The sequence below is a fragment of the Chiloscyllium punctatum genome, chromosome 3 (assembly GCF_047496795.1).
Source record: "Chiloscyllium punctatum isolate Juve2018m chromosome 3, sChiPun1.3, whole genome shotgun sequence".
Lineage (NCBI taxonomy): Eukaryota > Metazoa > Chordata > Chondrichthyes > Orectolobiformes > Hemiscylliidae > Chiloscyllium > Chiloscyllium punctatum.
This window is the reverse complement of record NC_092741.1, coordinates 127,469,554-127,492,481: the sequence shown is the minus strand read 5'-3', so window position 1 is coordinate 127,492,481 and position 22,928 is coordinate 127,469,554. Positions and strand designations below refer to the sequence as shown.

General features: G+C 40.6%; 1 protein-coding gene across 3 annotated transcripts in view; it reads left to right on the top strand.

Moving 5' to 3' along the window:
• The window catches only part of LOC140464913 (CUB and sushi domain-containing protein 1-like), a 2,358,623-nt gene that overhangs the window by 2,164,613 nt on the left and 171,082 nt on the right, over window positions 1-22,928 (top strand). For all 3 annotated transcript variants that reach the window (XM_072560545.1, XM_072560536.1, XM_072560527.1), the window contains exon 50: window positions 11,607-11,792. In XM_072560545.1, the coding sequence (XP_072416646.1) occupies window positions 11,607-11,792 (186 nt within the window). The remainder of the gene's footprint in view (window positions 1-11,606; window positions 11,793-22,928) is intronic.

The following is a 22,928-nucleotide window of genomic DNA, read 5'->3' as shown; positions in this document are numbered from 1 at the left end:
ACCCAAACATATTTGAGGTATTTATCTGAAATGCTGATGTCAGTTCATTCTTTCTCTTTTCAAGAGAGGAACACCTTTGGCTGACTACCATTCCCTCATCACACGGTTGTAGTTGTCACCTTTCTTTGCGTCTTAAGTACTCTCTATCACCCATCCTTCAGAAATCTGGAATAATAATGGAGAAGGCCCCAACAATAGCAATGTCAGATGGGGTATTGTTGTCAGTATAGTATTCCCGATACCAATAACATTCACAAAAGCAGAGCGGGTATGGGATAAGGATCTATTAACTGAGCTAAAAAGCTTGGTGGGAGGTTATTGAGGGTAAGGGCAGAATTTTGAAGAGGCTGCGTTTGTCTCAGGAGGTGTCTGCTGCAGACACGTTGAAGGGAGGTGGGTCAGAACAGGGAGCCAGTTATGGCTGCTCAGGAGAATCACTGCAGCTTCCATAAGATGGTCAGTGGGACAAAGGGACACTCAGTACTTGTTGAAGGGTTGCACCTTGTCCTTTGAAGAGCTGGCAGGGAGAGTGGTAACTCAGTGGATGGGTCTTCATTGTGTTATGGATGAGGCCAGACCACTCAAAACATTCTTAAGCAGGCAGCCCTAGACCATAACTTTGCAATTTATTTCGGTAAGTGTACATTGAAAATACCAGGAGTAACATAGCTAGGTTGACTACTAGATTTTAAAACAGACAAACATTTATCCACAAAGTTACACAATGAAACACAAAGAACAGAACAAAGAACCCCTACAGAACTCAACTTATCCTAGCCAAACTGAATTATGCTATTCTGAATATAAACCACAGTACCAATAAGCAAATTCCCTTTAAAAAAACAGTATAAATGGAACACATGCTTACAGGTTGAAGTTGAAGGGTAGAAAGAGAGAGAGGGAGAGTTTCCACATAGCTCCCTGTTGAACTTCCCAGTTCAAGACTGAACTAAAACTGTTCAGCTTAGCTCAGCTAAAGAGCTGACCACTCCCCTTTCATTATACGGGTCACTTCTGAACCATGACCACTTTTACATATAAAGAAAAGGCCTCTCAAAATCCTTTTCATCTCTGTACCAAACCGGCCCGGTTCATTGCCCCTCTGAAAAAATCAAGGACGGAATCTCCTTGAGAGAAGAAACAGATTTTTGACAAAAAAGGGGCTAGATTTGTGACAATTGGGACTCATCATCCTACCCTGGCCCGTTTGGGTCAGAACAGTTGGACCAAAACTGCCAAATATGAATGATTATGCCCCTCCCCCACCACAAAATGAAGGTTGCCCTGGAAACTGGAGCATGACAGCCAGGTTTGGACCTCAGTGGCACTGAGATGTAACACCCTTCACAGGGAGAGAGGAACCCTGAGCATCAGGAAGATGCTGAAAAGAAAAGAGGGAGCAGGAAAGTAAGAGTGACGAAGCCCTCACACATGATCTACCACAGACAACAGAGGAAACTAAAGGTTAATTTGGCAGGACACTGCAACTCTCTGAGCAGATTCTTACAATAAGCATCCCCGTATAGGAACATAGGAAATAGAAGTAGACCATTCCCTGCTTTGAGTCTGCGCTGATTCCCAAATACCCTGATGACTTTAAATTCTGGAAAACTGTCTACCTCTGCCTTACTTAATGACTGATTCTCCATCAACATCATCAATGAGGACAGGCTCACTATGCCTTGTCACTGTGGCCTTGAACATTACTTTGGAGAGTCAGTTGTGGCCCTCCAGCGATTCACAGCAAAGCCTGGAGGAACAACATCTCATCTTCAAATTGGGTACTTTGCAACCTTCTGGGCTGAATATTGAGTTCAATACCTTCAGATCGTGAACTCATTCCTTCCTTTTTTTTAGCTTTGCTTGTTACATTCTCTGTCACGATGTCCTCTCCCCTCCCCCCTCTCCAGTGGGACTGTCTGTTCCTTCCACTCTGGTAGCTAGACGCACCATTGTTCTGCCATTCTCACATTCTGATCACTTAATCTGAACTGCCAACATCCTTTCCAACCCAGCACCCCAAACCATGCATTCCCCCGTCCCCCACTCACCCTCACTATTGCATAAATGCTGCCCACCCCCACACACTTCAGCCCTAATGAAGAGCCAGCTAGACCCAAAACGTTAGCTTGCCTTCTCTCCAAGGTTGCTTCCTGACATACTGTGATCTCCAGCATTTTTTTGTTTTCAGTTCAGATTCCGGCGTCCGCAGTAATTTGTTCCTATATTGTCATTGATTAAGTTCCATGTGGCTGGGAAGTACTTGCCGAGTCAGACTGGTCAAAAGGAATGGCTTCCTCTTCCCTTAACATCCAACTGGCCTGGAGGCACTGGAACAGTTCATTCCATGTGCTTTGTCTTTGACCATTCCGGGCTGTTCCAGGTCTGACTGGGAGACTGGAAGAGTTGATTCAGTCAGTTGGGAAAAGCTTGGTTCAATTCAACTCCACGGTTAAGGTTTGTGAGGTAGTGGCATCTCAGACAGTTCGTAGGCGGTAAGGTGGATTCCATGTACCTTGTCTTCATTTTACTGCAGTGACAACACCATTTATACCACACTGATCAACATAACTGGAAGACAAGATGCTGACACATCCTACATTACATTTCCCCTGTGTTTTTGTCAGGAAGATGCAATTCCTTTGCACAGTGAGTAAATATACGAATGTCAAGCTGTGAACAAATATATCTTTAATTACAAAGGTGTGTTTCCAAAAACAGAAACTCCTCATTGTGAATTTGTACTGCTGTCGATGAAATGCTCCAGTCAGACCTCAAAAAAAAGAGCAATTATCTTTTGAATTCTTCCAAAGCTGTGCCTGTGCAGGTTTTTAACAGAAATAAAATTGGCCGTGCAAGTGTGAACTGCAGCTTGCCTTGACTGGGAGAATGATGGTTTTGAGATATCAAAGCTGTTTTGGGACATGATTGAGCAAAGAAGCAGCTGTATTCATTTTGAACTTACATAAATTCATTGAAGACGCAAGGTGAATTTTAACCTGCAGGACAGATTTTTTTTTCTGTACAGTAGCATGTCAAGTAAAGCATTTTAAAAAACTTTCAAATATATTTTATTCATAAAAGACATATGTATATAAATATATATTATATGTATGTACATATGTGTGTTTGTGTGTGTATATATATATATATTATATATATATAGATAGATAAATAGTCACAAACACAATTCAGTTCTGTACAGTAGCATATTAAGAAAGCAAACAAACATTGGAGTTTGACTCTATCCAAACAAACTGAAGGCAGCTCTTACCTGGGTGGCAACCTTCAGAGATCTGTGTACATGGACACCAAGATCCCTCTGCTCATCCACACTGCGGTTTTAACCCCGGTTTCAGTGTTTAAGTCTGAGTGCACTGCCTCGGTGGGACTCAGCTGGTTGCACAAGGTGAAAGGTCAGGGCTGAATAATTGGGAGCATTAAAAAAGGCCTTTAAATACCGAAACGTGACATCTGCTTTCATGCCCACGTTTTGCTGACTGGTTTCCTTTAGAGACTCTGATGTCCCTGCCTTTGGACATCATTGCCAACATTTTGAAGATTGTTTCTGCCTCGTTCAACTTATTAAAAATTTTTTGCTTTTGATCCGCTCTCCCAACTGTTATGGACCAGACCAAACCCCGTCAAAATATTCAGAAGATAGTCTAGACCCTAACATTTTCTTATTTTAAAAGTAAATGTAACGCAATACATCCAGATGCAATTTGATTGATCAAATTGCTGGATTTAAAGCAAAGCACACTTTATTCATCCACTATCGTTAAGATACAACAGAAGAATGAAGGAATTTGAATAACTTCACTCTCTTGAAAAATTTAACAGAATAGTAGATACAGTAACTATGCGATAATCAACTTTTCCAATGTAGTAATATCGCATAAACACACCATTGTCAAAACGTAAATTCAGAAAACAGTTTGTCTCAAATGCAACTCCAGTCATGGGAAGAGAACCCCCAGCTTTTGGCTGTAACCAAAAGAGGCAAAAAACCCAGCTTCCATCTCTTCAAGACCCCAACAGCAACAGCTGAAAACTAAAACAAAAAATCCTCATTCTGTGGGAGCTTGACCCCACCCATTCAGGCTGCTTCTTTTATTCCAACTTTTTTAAAAACCCAAGACCACATACATTGTTTACTCGGGTGGCTCTGGTGGACTGCTCATCAACCTTTGCCTCAAACATCTCTTCAAAATAACAACCAGGACAAAAATACACCTCTTAAAGCCATAGTACCATGCCACAACCTCCTGGTTAACTAGGCCTAATACCAGGACTATCCTATGAAGAGAAATTGGTTCAACTGGACCTGTACACACTTGCCTTTAGAAGGATTATAATATAAAATGTACAAAACTCTTACAGGGCTGGACAGGTTAGGTGCAGGGAGGCTATTTCCTCTGGTCAGCAAATCCAGAGTCTCAGGATACAGGGTAGACAATTTAGGCCTGAGATAAGGAAATGTTTCTCTCAGAGGGTGGTCATCCTCTGGAATTCACTATTTTTCTTTCTCTCATGATCCACTCCCTTCTTTTCCCGCTCTTTATTTCTTTCTTTGTGTCTAATTTAACTCTCATTCACCGTCTTTCCTTCTCTGTCTTTGGCTCTGTTTCCTCCTCTAACCAGCTGTTTGATTGGTCAAGGAGGTAGAACATTGGACACAATGTTCATGTGTTTCCAGACATGACATCTGTGCGACTTCCTCATGATCAATTCACATCACCAACAGTGTGGCCATAGAATGTGACTTGAAAGGTGAGGAACTGTGAAATGCACCATTCTGACAATTTTTGATCCTTAGTTAGCTCTAACAGCATCAATCTCTGTTATTGCCAAAAGAAAAAGAAAGATCTGCATTTTTATATCACGTCGAGATGCCTCAAAACTCTTTCCAATGAAGTACTTTTAAAATGTTAGTAATGTCATAATGTAAAGTACACAACAGTCAATTTGTGTTCAGCAAACTCCCACGAATACCAATATATAATGACCAATGCAGCTATTTTTGCAGTATTGTTTGAGGTTAATATGATTGTGGTGAACATTGATGAGAATTTTGAGGATAGCTTACCTCTTATTCAAAATAATGTCTTGGCATATTGTATCTTTCATCTGAAAGAACAGAAGTGTCACAGTTTAGTCTTACCCAAAAAAAAAAGTGCATTGTTGCTGAAACTTTTGTCTCCAAGGGATTTGGCGATTTCAGTGTCCCTTGGGAAGCCTACCATACTCCACTCTTCACAAACTGCATCTGTGTTAAAAACAAAATCGTTTGTTTAATATGAGCATTATCAATGAGGCAAGTGCTTATGGTCCATCCCTAATAGAAGTTGATGGTGAGCTGCACTTTTGAACCACTGTATCCATGTTGGTGGGGGGGGCAGGGAAGTTGTTCAGTGGGGGTAGCTGCATCTACAGTGCAGTTTTTATTGTTAAAGGCGCTCTGTCAGTGTTGTCATCATGTGTTTAATATAAGTCACCTATCAATCCAACTGTCAAAACACATTGTGGAGTTACCCAATTTCCCAACCTCTGTGCTCATGACAAAACTTCCCAAAGCAATGTACAAAAAATTCATGATATGTACAACTTCCATTAGCCCTACACCTGACTTGTCCCTCTTCAAAATGCTTCAACACCCCTGAAATGTGTATATGATAGTTTGCTGGATTAAGAAAGTGATGTCATTGGTGATACAATTCCACAGACTGACCTTATCCATCTGTTTGCACAGTTGGACTTTCCTGAAGGCAGTTACCAGTTAAAAGGTTCGGAAGCCTTTGGATCCCAACTTCATGATGGTCTCACTGCTAATGTGAATGTAACCTTTGCGTACCAAGTGGCTATCATCCCATGAGTCTTTAGAAACTTGCAGACTACTGTTTTGTCTGACATTTCAATGCTTTTGGTAATTGATGACAAAGTATTTGTGAATTCACATGAAGTTCCCTTATCCTGCTTTTTTTTTCAAGAATATACTAAGTTAATGAAAATAAATTGGTTAACATGTTCGATAAAATAACAGGGATGCTCATATGAATATTTTATTGCATTTATTACTGAAGCTGCACAACAAGATTTTGACTGTAACTTAAGTAACACTAGGAGATTAATAGCAAAGCTTAAGGCTTTCATATTCCATCTGAACAAGCCATTATCTTGTATTATGCTAGAAATTTTACTGTCAGAGAAAAGAAAATAATGTTTTCTGAAGTGTGAAATGCAAAGTGAAGGAACTTGTGAATTTCTTCACATTAACAATAATTGACACATCTTTACATATTTTTCTCATGATATCAATTTTTAAATATTTATGTTAATTCTTAAATATTCATTGCTGAAACAAGAGGCAGGTTGTCAAAGCTTTCTATCTTGCACTCATCTGGACAGATGTTGTTCAAAGGGAACAACCATTTATATTTCATGATAAAGGATGCTGGTTGAGATCTGGTTGCTATTGGCCCAGTTAACCTTGATTGCTCATCCGTAATTGCTTTTTAAGGATTGGTGGTCGGCCACCGCCTTGAACTGCTGCAATCCATATTGTGTCGGGTGATTCACAATGCTGTTAGAAAGGGAATTCCAGGAATTTGACCCAGTGACTCTGAAAATATGTCAGTTATTGTTTCAAGCCATGAAGGTGTGGGGCTCAGAGGTGAACTTGCAGTCAGGTGTGATTTCCATGCAACCCCTGTGCCTTAGTTAGTTGACGTTGTGGGTTTGGAAGGTGCTGTCAAAGGAAGGCTGCTGCTTAATTTCCACTTCCATTCTTCCATTTTCTGGTATTTCTGATCCCATAATTGAAGCTAGTAGTGACCAGAGATGACTTTATGTGAAAATGGGGGAAAGTGAGGACTGCAGATGTTGGAAATTAGAGTCGAGAATGTGGTGCTGGAAAAGCACAGCAGGTCAGGCAGCATCCGAGGAGCAGGAAAATCGACATTTCGGGCAAAAGCCCTTCTTCAGGAATGAAGAATGTGAAGTATGTAAAAATGGCAATCAATTGAGGTGGTTGTGTAATAGTTAAACTTGGTCAGGTTTATTTTGTACCAATATAGTAGCTTTAATTCAGAGTAACAAAGAAATTAAACCTCTGGCGATTTAAAGTTTAGACTCTTAAGAAATAGGAAGGCAGAATTACAGAAATGTTACAGTGAAGCAGGAAGTCATTTAGCCAATCATGTTGATGGATGTGTGAGCTAGGTGGGTTAGCCATGGAAAATGCAAGGTTACAGGAATAGGGTAGAGGAGGTGGGCCTAGGTGGGATGCACTTTGAAGGGTTAGTATGGACTCAATGGGTTGAATGGCCTGCTTCCACTCTGTCACAATTCTATGATTCTATGAATTTCTCTTATCTCTTTGTAACTCAACATGGCACCAGATTGCATTTATTTAGCTGGTCCAGTTCAGTTATTGGTCCATTGTATACCACAGAATTGGAAAAAGAGTGATTCCAAGATGGAAGAATCGGCTGTCTTAATTAGAAGGTTCTCAATCACCAAACGAATTATAAAATCCCATTGCAGATAAGGCAGAGAGAGAGGAGCTGCCCTCTCTTCCAATATTTTGCTGTTAGGTTACAATAAACTTTACAAATAAACCCTTTACATCAGTTTAATGATCTATTCTCAAGTTTAGCATTCCTGTTGTCTATTGCTTGACAAATTATATAGACTGTACAGCACAGTAATGGGTTATTCAGCCCACTTCATCTTTGCTCCACACAAACCACCTTTTTGCCTAACTTTTACCAACATGATCTCATATTCCCTCTTGTGTTTGTCGAACTCTCCTTAAATGTATAAGACCATAAGACCATAATGCTTTCATCTTGACCACTCCATGTGATAGCAAGTTCCACAGTCTAACTGCTGTCCATGTGAAGAATTCTTCCCAGAATTCCATATTACTCTGTATCTGATGTATATTGTTCTTTACTTTTGCAAATAGATTAATCTTAATCTCCGTCCAAATTGTGTTTTGCTATTTCAAAACTGTTGGAACGATTTTGCAGCTTTCACAAAATCCAGCCGCAGCTTTTGGAACAGTACAATCTCACCATCAGTGTGCCGAGTGTACTGTGAAATTGTGTGTCAAAAATTGCAGCTGTGTGATAGCCACAGTACTATGTTTCATACATTCTTTGACCAAATGTGATTCAAACAGCAGTTCCCATACTAATTTCATGTCAGTGTGAAGTATTTTCAGTTGATTGTTCCCACTAGGGTAGTAATACAGCTTACAGTTCAGGTCTTCAGTTGACTCCATTGCGAGTCGTGCCAGGCCCTGCCAAACAAAGCTGTCACACAGCATTTTGGTTTCACGTCGAGTGCTGTGTGACTCCAATCCAACTGAGATGACTAATTCTCTGTTGAAAGCGCTGACCTCTTTATAGAGGTACTGTTGAATCTTTGCAATGAATGAAACTGTCTGTTCTCTGCTCTTATTGGAAGAGTAGCTGACTGGGAAATTTGAGCTTGGGGCATGTTTTCAATGAGTGAGGCAGCACCAGGTGCAGCCTGTAGTGCATGTTGTGTCACATCATTATGAAATTTGTTTTAAACAGCAGTACCATATTAAACAATATACTTTATAAAAGTTCTTTGCTCATTAATAATACTCAATGTGATGATCTAAGACATAAGCAGAAATTGCTAGTGAAACTCAGCAGGTATGTGGGAGGAAAGCAGAATTGATGTTTCGAGTCTGATAATTCTTCAGAATTCATGATGATCTGGCATCCACTCTCATACCTGACAAGGTCTGTTCTCATTGTGAGTAAAAGCTGGCCTGGGACCCCTCACTCTCATTTCTCTCCAAACACAGTTTTACAAAGACAGTGAGCCTTTGGACAGAGGATGCTTATTTTGCATTGCTTGATATTGTACTTCACAGTTTGCACACCTGAAGATTGGGGTTACAGGCCCACAGTACCAGAAATGTTTTCTTTGACATTAAGCATAATACCATTAATATTTGCAGTACCTGCTATCACTGTAACATTTACTGTAACTTATGTACATCAAATAAAATTAACTTGCTGTTATAACATTTAACATCATTTGTACTGTAACTATCCGTAAGTGTAATACAGCGTGATTGCACAGGCCTAACATAGTGGGACAATCTCATGGAAGTGGTGTCATCATTCCATTCAGAGGTGTTCCTATTGTACGAGATACATTGAGCATCTGAAGTGATGGTCCCAATCCATCAATTCTGAAAGTGGGTTTGCAGGATCTGGCAGAAAATTTCAGAAGAAATTGGCAGAGGAGCAAGAAAACTCCAAGGTTGAAGGAGTGGGAGGTTCTGGAAATGCTGGGCTAGCTTTGCATGCAGAGACACATAAATAATGTTAGAAGTCCAGTTTCTCACTTTTATGTGCTCATTTCCCTCCCCCAAGTTATTCCCCATGATGAGGTGGGCATGTGAGGTGCCAAATAGATTACTTGCCCTTTGGCCTTTTGAGACACTTAACTGGCCAGTGAATTGGCAATTAACTTCCTAAAGCGCTCTCCATTGCCATAAAATGTTGGATGTGTCAGGTTGGTGAGAGTGAGAGGCTCAGTTTTGAAAAGGTAGGAAGTTATGCATTGGGGGCACCAAGGCACTGCAATCCCAAGCCCCATTTTGTTCATTTCTTCTTGTCTTCTGTAACTCAGGCTAACTCCCATAGACCCTCTAAAATAAAGAAGTAATAGCAGAACATTTGGAAAATACCACTATAATCAAACAGTCATCATGGCTTCATGAAAGGGAAACCATTTCTGACTGATTGTTAAGCATTCTTTGAGGATGTCTCACTGTGACACAGTACCTCACAAAAGGTTAAATCCTAAAATAAGAGCTCATGGTGTTGCAGGTAGTATATTGACCAGGAGAGAGAGTTGGCTAATGGGCAGGAAATGGGGAGTGGGGATAAAGGGTTCTTTTTTTCAGTTTGGCAACCTGTCACCACTGGGATGTCACAGAAATCAATGCAAACAACACAAAAACAGGTGAAAAGACAGAATGTGAAAGGGACACAAACAGTTTACAGAGAGATATTGATAGGTTAAGTATGTGGGCAGGATGTTGGCAAATAGAGCATAATGTGGAAAAATGTGAAGTTATCCCTTTGAAAATGAACAACTTCACATTACAACACAAAGGGGCTTGTGCAAGAAACACAAATAGCTAGTGCATGGGGCAGCAGATAATCAGGAAGGCTAATGGAATGTTAGCCCTTATTTCAAGATGGTTTGAGTATAAGAGTTGGGATGTCTTACTGAATCTGAAAAGGTGCTGGTGAGACCACACTTGGAGTACTGTTAGCACTTTTGGTCTTCTTCTTCATCATTTTGTTGGAGACAGTTCAGAGAAGGTTCACTAGGATGATCATTGGTCCAGAGGAATTGCCTTATAAACAAATGTAAAACAGACTGGGACTCTACCCACTGGAGTATAGCGGAAATATTTGGGATGCTTAATGGGATTGACAGGGGAAGTGCCAAGAGGATGTTGCCCCTCATGGGCGATCTAGGACTAGAGGGCATATCCTCAAAATAAAGGGGTGCCAATTTAAGACTGAGGTAAGGAGTAATTTCTTCTCTGAGAGAGTTGTGAGTCTTTGGAAGTTGCTGCCACAGACAGCTGTGGGGGTAGAGTCCTTGTGTACATTTAAGGTTGAAATAGATTCTTGATCAGTAGGGGAATCAAGGGGAAAGGGCAAGACAGTGGGCATGAGGAATGTCAGATCAGCCAAGGTCCTGTTGAATGCTGGAGCAGGCTCAAGTGGCCAAATGGCCTACTTCTGATCCTATTTCTTATGGTCTTATGATCTTACACCCATAATCCTTGTATCCTTTACTGATTACAAATCTGTTGATCTCAGCCTTGAATTTACTTAATGACCCAACGTCACAGCCCTCTTTGGTAAAGAGTTGCACAGATTCGCAAGGTTCTGAATTTCTTGCTTATCTCTGCCTTAAATGCGCGACTCTCACATTCTGAGATTATGCCCTTTGGTCCTAGACTCTCCCACAAGGGGAATAGCCTCTATGCATCTACCCGCCAAGTCCTCTAAGAATTTTTAATATTTCATTCGGCCGCCTTTCATTCTTCTATAACCCAATGAGTACAGGTCAAATCTACTCAACTTTTCCTCATCAGGCTATCCTTCTAAACCTGGTATCAGCCAAGTGAGCCTTCTTTGGACAGTTTCCAATTCCAGTACATTTTTACTTTGATCATGGGCTCAAACCTCTTTACAATGTTCCAGCTGAGGTCTGACTAATGCCATGTCCAGATTGAGCAAAATCTCCCTACCTTTATATTCCATTCCCTTTGAAATAAAGACCAGCATTCTATTTGTCATCTTCATTTCTTGCTGAATTGTATGTTAACTTAAATGCCTACTATGTCATAATAGAGATAGCTTCCTGATATTTTGCATGACTTCTTTGTGTGTGAGCACATTTCAGCACTTAAAGGTGAATGATTCACAGCCTTTTAGTTCTTTCTTGAAATGAAACATTTTGACTAGCTTAAAAACAAATCGGTCAAAATTTGTCAGATTCAGACTAATCTGTTGCACGTTTGGTTTCAGCGATCAGTTGTGGTATTCCTAAAACCCCTGGAAATGGCTCGGTCTTTGGCAGAGATTATAGTGTAGGCAGCAAGGTCAACTATCAGTGCAATGAAGGTTTCAGACTGGAATCTAGTCAACAAGCAGTAGCATTCTGCAGAGAAGATGGAATATGGAGTAATAACTGGAAGACTCCACAATGTAAACGTGAGTTTTTTAATGCTATTATTGTACAAGATGTCCATATTTTTGAGTGAAATATACACAGCTCTTTTATAATCCTTTGCTCTATGTTATTTGAAATAATGATTTATGGTCTGAAATTTTTGTAAACTGGATGGATTCAAGATGACCTTCTTCCTCCAAAATTAATGCACTACTTTATGCTGCTTTACTGTAAGATACCTTTGAAACACATCCTGCAAAACTGATGCATCTTCCATCTTTGTATTTTGACAAAAACTCCTTTAATTGCAGCTCACGAGATGCCATGGGATATTTTTCTCAGAACATCTTGTACCTATTCAACACGTTGTCTGAAAATGTGGGTCGCCTTAAGTGTGGAAGGATTTTTCACATCCTTATTTTTAATTAGGCCTTTCATCTAGTTTAGATGTAATACCTAACACAGTGGTGATTACTGAAGTAGGAGCACACTTTCCTGAGATTTAAGCATGCATTTATTTTTAAAAATGCACATTATTTAGTGTCTTTCATGACTACCAAATACCCCAATGATGTAGTTTGTTTTAAGTACAGTTACTGTGGCAATGTAGGGAACGCAACATCCAGTCAGCACAGATAACCCCTAGAATCAGCAATATGATCATGAGCAGAATCACCATCCACCAATAGATCTGCCTGGACGGTATAAAATCATGTCAGGTCTTAGCTGCTAAAACTACTCACTATTCCCGATTTGTCTTGGAATGCAAGTATAACCTTCTGACTTGTTTACTACAAACCACCTTCCTAGAATCATAGGATCCCTACAGTTTGGAAACAGGCCATTTGGCCCAACAAGTCCACACTGACCCTCCGAAGAGTAACCCACCCAGACCCATTCCCCTCCCCTATTACCCTACATTTACCCCTGACTAATGCATCAAACGTACACTACCTTAAACACGATGGGCAATTTAACGTGGCCAATTAATCCAACCTGCACATGTGGGAGCAAACTGGAGCACCTGGAGGAAACCCACGCATATACAGGGAGAATGTGCAAACTCCACAGACAGTCACCCGAGGCTGGAATCGAACTCAGGTCCCTGGCACTGTGAGGCAGCAGTGCTAACCACTGTGCTGTCCCAACTCCCTTCTTCTTAAACCCACTCTCTTGCCTCCTCCACTCTTCTGCTTTCAATCACAAGTACAAACAGTTCATGTACTTTGTCACCAGAATCAAGGTCATCTGACCAACTGCTTCCCTCCTTTCCATAAGTCCATCTACTTTTTTAAAACGCCCAAAAGAACTGCAAATGCTGTAAATCAGAAAAAAAACAGAAATTGTTGGAATAGCCCAGCAGGTCAGGCAGAATCTCTGAAGAAAATTCAGACTTAACGTTCTGGGTCTGGTGACCCTTCTTCAGAACTGATGGTAGCTAGGAAAATGTCAGTTAATATGCAGAAGATAGGGTGGGGACAGGGGCTAAGGAATAAATAATAGATGGGGATAGAACCCAAACAGAGAGAGAGAAACAGTTGGACAGACAAAGCTGTTGATAGCAATCTGGCTGGGAGGGTGAATGGCTTTTAATGGAGACTGTTAGTGGCTAACAATAGGTAGTGTGTAATGGCAGACTAGGTGATAACAAAGCCTGGTATGTGGGGTTGGGAGCTAGGACATGGGAGAGTTCAGGCCCTAAAATGATTAAGCTTGATACTGAGTCTGGAGGGATGCAGGGTCCCCAAGAACTGTCAACATGGCATTGGTTGCCACAATCTTTCTGCCCCCCTCACCCAATCTACTCTGTCTTCCTCCAAACTGACTGCACTTCATAGCTTTAGATCCAACCCTTAGTTTGTGATTAAGCCCGCCAATAAGGGTGGTGCTGTTGTACACTGGAGTACTGAACTCTACATTGCAGAGGCTGAGTGCCAGCTCTCAGGTACCTCCTCCTATCTCCCCTGGACCATGACCCCACCATGGAACATCAGGCCATTGTGTCAACTGTGGTCATCAACCTCATTCATCTGGTGATCTTCCCCCTACTGCCTCCAGTTCGCTTCTACCTCCATCCAAAAATCCACAAACAGGACTGCCCAGTCAGACCCATTATTTCTGCCAGCTCCTGCCCCACAAAACACATCTCTTCCTACTTTGATTTGGTGTTTTCTCCCCTGGTCCAGTCCCTGCTCACTGACATGCATGTTAGTAAAAGCTTTGGCAACTCCCTGGTACAATCCCCATGTCAATATGTTGAACAATTAAAGCTGAATTGCCTGATTTGAATTCAAACAGAAGATTGGCACTGCATTGTTTGCTGATACATTCTCCATGACAATGCCTCCATCAATCAGAGTCCTTATTTTCCTTTCTATTAGTCTGTGTTTACCCCAACATCTGTGCCCCCTGCTCTTGTTCACATGTTGCCCTATTCACCTGTCACCTCTGTGCTACCGAATGTTAAATGATTACTGGTGCAGCAACACCTTCAATTTTAAAATTTGCAAACATATTTCCAGAACCTTCCATGGCTTCACCCATGTTGGTCTTTGTTCTCCCCTGGCCCTACAGCCCTTTGGAGTATCTGTACTCATTGAATTCAGGCTTCTTGATCATCTTCATTTTCAATAGCTATACTGCTGGTATCCATACCTTCACCTTCCCTTGATCTCAAGCTTCGTAATTCCCACCTTACTCTTCTATATTGCTCCATCGATGCTTTTCTTTCCTTTGGATACTCTGAGAAAATCTCACTTTTGACCAAACCTTTAATCCTACCTCTGATGGTGCAGCACTTACTCCGTATCACTTTTATATAGTTATGGTGAAGTTAAGGAGTGGAACTTAAATCCACAAAACTTGTGACTCAGAAATAAATGCTTCCAACTGAGCCACAGTGACTGCTTACATTAACATAGAGTCATAGAGATGTACAGCATGGAAACAGACCCTTCAGTCCAACCCATCCATGCCAACCAGATATCCCAACCCAATCTAGTCCCACCTGCCAGCACCCGGCCCATATCCCTCCAAACCCTTCCTATTCATATACCCATCCAAATGCCTCTTAAATGTTGCAATTGTACCAGCCTCCACCACATCCTCTGGCAGCTCATTCCATACACGTAACCACACTCTGTGTGAAAACATTTCCCCTTAGGTCTCTTTTATATCTTTCCCCTCTCACCCTAAACCTATGCCCTCTAGTTCTGGACTCCTCGACCCCAGGGAAAAGACTTTTGTCTATTTACCCTATCCATGGCCCTCATAATTTTGTAAACCTCTATGAGGTGACCCCTCAGCCTCCAATGCTCCAGGGAAAAAAGCCCCAGCCTGTTCAGCCTCTCCCTATAGCTCAAATCCTCCAATCCTGGCAACATCCTTGTAAACCTTTTCTGAACCCTTTCAAGTTTCACAACATCTTTCCAATAGGAAGGAGACCAGAATTGCATGCAATATTCCAACAGTGGCCTAACTAATGTCCTGTACAGCCGCAACATGACCTCCCAACTCCTGTACTCAATACCCTGACCCAATAAAGGAAAGCATACCAAACGCCTTCTTCACTATCCTATCTACTGGCGACTCTACTTTCAAGGAGCTATGAACCTGCACTCCAAGGTCTCTTTGTTCAGCAACACTCCCTAGGAACTTACCATTAAGTGTATAAGTCCTGCTAAGATTTGCTTTCCCAAAATGCAGCACCTCGCATTTATCTGATAATCTTGCTTAGATATATATAGGCCTGAAGATACAGGAGCAGAAGTAGGTCCAAATTATTCAGTATTTCAGCTATGGTTGAACTCGTGCCTTGTATAAGTTTAGCAAGATTTCCTTATTTTTAATACTCCATACCCTTTGAAACAAAGGCCAACTTCACATTTGCCTTACCTGCTGAACCTGGACGCTAGCGTTCTGTGATTTATGCACAAAGACCATCAAATATCTTAATGCTATGGAGTTTGACAGTCTTTTTCTCTATTCAAACAATACTCAGTGCCCTTATTATTTCTGCCAAAGTCCATGACATCACACATTCCCACATTCTATTCCATCGCCCAAGTTTTTGCCCACTTCCTTAACCTGTCGATATTCCTTTAGGACTCTCTGTGTCATCCTCAAAAGTTGCCTTTGCATATATTTTTATGTCATCCACAAACTTGATGATAGTACCTTCACTTCCCTCATTCAAGCCATTAACATGTATTGTCGCTAATTGTGGTCCAGCACTGATCCCTGTGGCATAGTTCTCATTATGTGTTGCCATCCTGAAAATATCCCCCCATATTCCAACTCTCTGTCTTCTGTAAGTCAGCCAATCCTCTGCCCATGCTAATATGGTACCCCATATTATTCTTTTAAAATATTTAAACTTTACAAAAAAATCTTATTAAGTAACCTTAATTGAACATCTTTTGGAAATACGTTTTGCACCCACTTGTTCCCCCATAACTATCCTGTTTGTTAAATCTTCAAAGCATTTTAATGCATGACTTCCCATGCTGACTCTGCATGATCATATTGTGGATTTCTAAATGCTCTGCATTTAGATTCTAGTAGACTCTAATACTTTCCCACTAGCAGATATTAAGCTAACTAGCCTGTAGTTAACATTTTTTTTGTCTCCTTTGTTTGAATAGGGGTGTTACATTGACAGTTTTTGAACTTGTTCTCATTCTTACTAGTGAAGATCACCCACCAACCTTTCTCCCCACCTAAACATTTGAAAAGTCAAATTCCTCTGAATATTTCGATCTCAGCTTTGATGTCCTTGTAATCATGTATCTGTATTGGTTAGAAATTTATGCCAATGTAATTGAAATATTATTTGTTTAAATGATTATTATTTAGATGCCTGTGATTTCAAAATGTATTAACAATAATTCAAAGGTAAATGAGTAGAATGATACACGTTCCAGGTGGAAAGGCTATGTTGAAATGTTCAAGTGGTGAAACCTATTTTCTTTAGACAACGACCGAAGATCTTTAACACAATGAGAAATTTATTTAGTTTCCCCAAAACAAGGTAAAGTGAAAGTCATTGTCTAAAACCCACATATCAAACAAGGTGTGAAAGAGAAATAGAAACCTTGCTGCTCCAGGATATCTGCGTTCAACGTCTGGAGAAGCCTTCGAATAAGATCAATCCAAGATTGTAGGTTAAAGGTTTCAGAAATATTGCTAAAACTGGTGGATTTATTTGCCAGCAATGGTGTGGGAACTAACTTGACCTTTTAATTTTGTACATTACTAGTTTATGCCAAGTGGACACAAAACCTAAGATGCAGCAAATAATTAGTAAGGCAAATTCTGACTTAGCAAAGGGATCGAAATTGTAAGAGTCTTACTGCAATTAAGTTGAACCTAAAGGGATGCAACAGTTTATTTAGCAGACAAATTCCTGGAATGAGGAATTCTACCACGGAGAGCTGTAGAGTTCAACTGTTGAATATTTCAAGACTTAAATTGATGGGCCTTTGGATGGCACAGGAATCACTGTATGTGGGGTTAATGCTGAAAGTAGGTTTGAAGAAAAGGATCAGCTATTATCTTGTTGAATGGCAGAACAGGCTTGGGGGGGGGGGGGGTGGCAAATGGTCTTATCCTGTTTCTATTCATTATCTTTTCATGCAAATGCTAAACTCACAGGTAGTGAAAGTGAAATGACAGAAATAGCAAATGTTTGCTTTGTCTCCGGATTCTATCCGTGCATACTGAAAGAGGTATAAGAGACACTATTACGTATATAAAAGTATTTGTAAGTAAAAGGAATTGTGCCCGAGGTCGAGTGGACAGCTGTTATTATTAGTGTATTTAATTGTGTAAAGAGAATAAGTCTAAGAAACTATAGGCCAGCTAGTTTGATGTTGCCGGTCGCTTAAAATACAGTAAGCTTTACTGAAAACTGGAAAAAGAGAAAGAACTCTAGAAACAGAAAATTTAATGAAGAATAGTCAGTCTGGATTTAACAAGGGATGGTCATGTTTTACCAATCTTATTCAATTCTCTGAAGCAAAAATAGAAAGCTTAGGCAAAAAGTATGTACTGGATGCAACATATCTGGATTTTCAAAAGGCCTTTGATAAGGTCAGGTCAACAATAAGCCCAGAGTAAATGGCATCAGGACAAACAGCAGTAAAAAAAGACTTTCATTTATCTGGTGCCTTTCACAACCATCCCAAAGCACTTTACAGTCAATGAAAAATCTCTGAAGATCTGTCACCAGAATGATTGTAGGGAATGGCTAGTAATCTGGCTACAAAATAAGAGTTAAATTATGCAGTCTGGCAAGATGTCAGCAGTGGTGGTAATCAGGAATCAAGGATGGGATCAGTGTTGTTCTCAGCTTACTTCAAAGTCAGGAATCAGAAGAACAATTTCATAATTTTCAAACAATACCAATTGAGGATCCCAGTTAAAGTGAAGAAAGACTGATTAATTACAAGAAGAAATGAATATACATGCAGATGCTAATTGGCAAATGAATTTCAATGTACATGATCTGATGCATTTTGATAGGATGAAGGCTCATGCTATGTACTTCTTCGATAAAACAAGTCCAAGTGGAGTGATGATCAAAGATTTTATTTTAAATTTCCTAATGGGATAAATACTAGGCCAGTATTTATTGCCCAGAGGGCAGGTTAGAACATAGAACATAGAACATAGAACAATACAGCACAGAACAGGCCCTTCGGCCCACGATGTTGTGCCGAACTTCTATCCTAGATTAAGCACCCATCCATGTACCTATCCAAATGCCGCTTAAAGGTCGCCAATGAATCTGACTCTACCACTCCCTCGGGCAGCGCATTCCATGCCCCCACCACTCTCTGGGTAAAGAACCCACCCCTGACATCTCCCCTATACCTTCCACCCTTCACCTTAAATTTTGTCCCCTTGTAACACTCTGTTGTACCCGGGGAAAAAGTTTCTGACTGTCTACTCTATCTATTCCTCTGATCATCTTATAAACCTCGATCAAGTCACCCCTCATCCTTCGCCGTTCCAAGAACTCTCAAAGGCCGAGAACTCTCAACCTATCCTTAGATAGGTGGTTAGAGTCAACCACCTTGCTGAGTATCTATCTGGAGTCAGATTTAGGCCAGACCAGGTGAGGATGGCAATTTCCTTCCCTAAAACACATTACAAACCAAATGGGTTTTTCCTCCCAGATGGATTTCATAATCATCATTAGACTCCAAATTATGATTGAATTCAAATTCTACCATCTACCGTGGTGGGATTTGAACCCCGTTCTCCAGATTATTCACTGGGTTACTGAATTAACTGTCCAGCATTAATGTATCTAGGCCAGTGGCCTCCCTGCCAGTTCACATATCATTACAAGCAGTAGCTCCGATTAAAACATCCTGAACAAATTACACAGGTATTTAATTTATACAATAATATTGAAAAGTAGAACTTATGTGAAAATAGTGTGTCCAATTCCGGTTTCCTTTTTTATCATAAGAAATATAAGAAGACACTGCAGAAGCTGTAAAGTAGATTTAATGAGATGACACAATAACTGTGAGCTTTTATCAATTGGAAAATAAAATGAACAAGTTGGAGCTCTTTTCTCTACAAAAGTGAAGTTCTTTAAGATTTTGGAATGTTTGACAGAGTAGACATACTTCGCATGCGGCATGGTGGCACAGTGGTTAGCACTGCTGCCTACAGCGCCAGAGACTTGGGTTCAATTCCCGCCTCAGGCAACTGTCTGTCTGGAGTTTGCACATTCTCCCCGTGTCTGCGTGGGTTTCCTCCGAGTGGTCTGGTTTCCTCCCACAGTCCAAAGATGTGCAGGTTAGGTGAATTGGCCATGCTAAATTGCCTGTAGTGTTAGATGTAGGGGAATGGGTCTGGATGGGTTGCTCTTCGGAGGGTCAGTGTGGACTTGTTGGACTGTTTCCACACTGTGAGTAATCTAAGATGTTGCACCTGTGTGATGGATCAATACTCAGAGTCATGTATTTATAATAGTCACCAATAAGTCCAACAAGGTATTCAGGAGAAGCTTATGTTCCTAAAGGGTGGTAAGAATGCAAAGTTAACTACGAGAAGTAGTTTAGGCAAATAATTATGGATGTGTCAGAACAAAACTGGATACATAGATTAAAGAAGGGGTGAGGTTTTTCACAACTTCGCAGTTTTTTTAAAAATTCATTTGTGGGATGTGGGATTGCTGGCTGGGCCAGCAATTATTTCCCATTCCTGGTTGCCCTTGAGAAAGTGGCGAGTCCCCTTCTTGAACTGCTGCAGTCCACCTGCTGTAGGTTGACCCACAATGTCATTAGCGAGGAAATTCCAGTATTTTGAATCAGTGACAGTGAAGGAATGCTGATGTATTTCCAAGTCAGGATGGTGAATGGCTTGGAAGGGAACTTGAAGCTGGTATTCCAATATATCTGCTGCCCTTGTCTTTATAGGTGGAAGTGATCATTGGTTTCAAAGGTGCTGTCTGAAGATCTTTAGTGAGTTTCAGCAGTGTATCTTGTAGATAGTGCACATTGCTGCTACTGAGCATCGGTGGTGGAGGGAGTGGATGCTTGTGGATGTAGTGCCAATTAAGCTGGGTTACTTTGTCCTGGATGGTGTCAAACTTCCTGAATGTTGTTTGGGCTGCACTCATCCAGGCAAGTGGGGAGTATGCCATCACACTCCTGACTTGTGCCTTGTAGATGGGAACAGGCTTTGTGGAGTCAGGAGGTGAGTTGCTCGCCACAGTAGTCTTAGCTTCTGACCTGCTCTTGTTGTAACTGTGTGTATGTGGTGAGTCCAGTTGAGTTTCTGGTTAATGATAATCCTGATGATGTTGATAATGGTGGATTCAGTGAAGGCCAAGAGCCGTTGGTTGAATTGTTTCTTATGTGTGATGGTCATAGCCTGGCATTTGTGTAGCATGAATGTTACTTGCAACTTGTCAGCCCAAGCCTGGATATTGTCTAGATCTTGTTGTATTTGGACATGGGCTGCTTCACTATCTGAGAAGTTGTGAATGGTGCTGAACATTGGGATGTTCACTAATGATTACACAAAGTTAGAGAGAAGATCATTGATGAAACAATTGGCTCATATTGGCTCATTTTATACTGCCTGAATTCATATTTGCCTTCTTTTACCCTTTCCCTAATCACTTATTGCTGGTGACTTCCTCCTGCTCCCAGGTTCTGACCCTTAATTCTTATGTTCGTTTCGTCCCTAAACCTCCCCTGAACACCACTCCTAATCTGATGCTGCTCGTCAGTGGAAAAGCTTTATTTTTTTGAGTGCAAACTCCTAACCTGGTGAAAATTCCCATTTGTTATTCAGCACATGAAATTCCTTTGGATAGCAGCATTGCATATATTGGAATATCACTGAGGGGATTTGCACCTTAATATGCTCTCTGTCACTCCACAGCACCATTGATACATATGATGAGCATTTTTCTGCAAGGAAGTGCATCTTAAACCACAATCAAACACTACTTGCTTCAACAGAATATCATGTGTTCATGACATGACTGGTTAGTCAGCCTATGAGCAACAGGTAATAGAGATCAGATATACCATACTTTGCTCTGAGGGCACATGATCTATATATACTCTTATCTTCAAATAAGGAACCCACGTTACTGTTTCATTAATCCTGTGTTTGATTGCTATGCTGATGTCTAAGTGAAAAATAAATAGATGTGCCTGTATTCTATACTCTCCAACAACAGATCTTTAATCAGATCCCCAACTCCTCACCACTTCAAGGGAACTTGAAGCTGGTATTCCAAAATATCTGCTGCCCTTGTCTTTATAGGTGGAAGTGATCATGGGTTTCAAAGGTGCTGTCTGAACTCCTCACCACTAGAGAAGTATAGAAAAGGTAATAGCAACCTTTTACTTTCCATATTGAGCAGTATATCTGCAAACCCCAGAATCTGTTGTCCACCTCGGAGGAGTAATGATGCCGACCATTTACTATTACCTCTGTAACATACGGCTCTCTGTTGTGCCGAGACAATCAGCTGGCAGACAGTAAGTGCTAGTAAGGCAAGTCCCCATAGAGAAGTAAAGGAAATCAGAGATGAGGTCAGACCTCTTCAAATAGTTCACTTATAGATTGCCGCCAGGGATAAGCTGAGAGACAAGTTTGCTTCATTTGCTTAGGGGAAAAAAAGTGTGTTTGTTTATCTGCATAATTAAAAAGTTGCCACAGGAATCACATTTTCAGATATTAACTTCTCTCTATTTTTGTTCGAGTCATTAACCGTGCTGAAAAGCACTCCTCCATTTTTCATTAAAATGGAGCTTCAGACCCAAGGACCGTTGACTTTTGTCCCCTTCCAGGCACAAAGTTGCTCAAAATTTTGTGATGCTTCATGACCCAAAAAGAGTCAGAGAAAATTACAGTTTGAAAGACAAAGTAACCTTTCAGCCTGATGCTTCCTTGCATTGCTTGGACAGCATGGATTTTACATTTTCAGACCACCTGCTAAGGACAAGATAGGAAATCAAACTAAGTAAATAAAATGAGTACATTACAAATTTAAATTAATACCGGCTGTTTAAAAGTGATAATTGAATGGCCTAAGCATTTGTAACCTCATATTATTCTTGAAAGAAGATGTTGAATTGTTAATCTGGACATTAATGTGTTCTAAATTTGCAGGCTAAATGTGATTACATCATTTACTTTAGCTAAGCGTGTTCTAACATGATAATGACATTTTCTGGCTGCTTGAGAATTTTATTTAATTGGAAGTTGAGCAGTTGAAAGGCTATAAGCTGTAAATGTAAAAGAAATATTTGATATCTGCTAGTTGTTGACAAAATGTAGATGAAAAATTCCATTCAACAAGTATTCAAAACCAAGATGATGCATACATAAAATGGAGGGAGCTCATGGAAAATCCATTAAATAAATCACCTTTTCATACTTCAGGCAAAAGAACTTAATTAGCTTACATTCATCTCTTTATCTATCCCCTATCTCTCATTAAAACATATAACAAATAAACATGGAGTTTTCCTTCTCCTCAGCAATTACTCAGGTTCTTGTATGAGTTTTTGTTCAATATACTGGGAAAACAAAAACTCTCATCTTCATCTGGTTTATCTCTGACACCTCCCTTCCCTTCCTCGACATCTCTGTATTCATTTTTGGGGACAGGCTGGCTACCAATATCCACCGCAAAG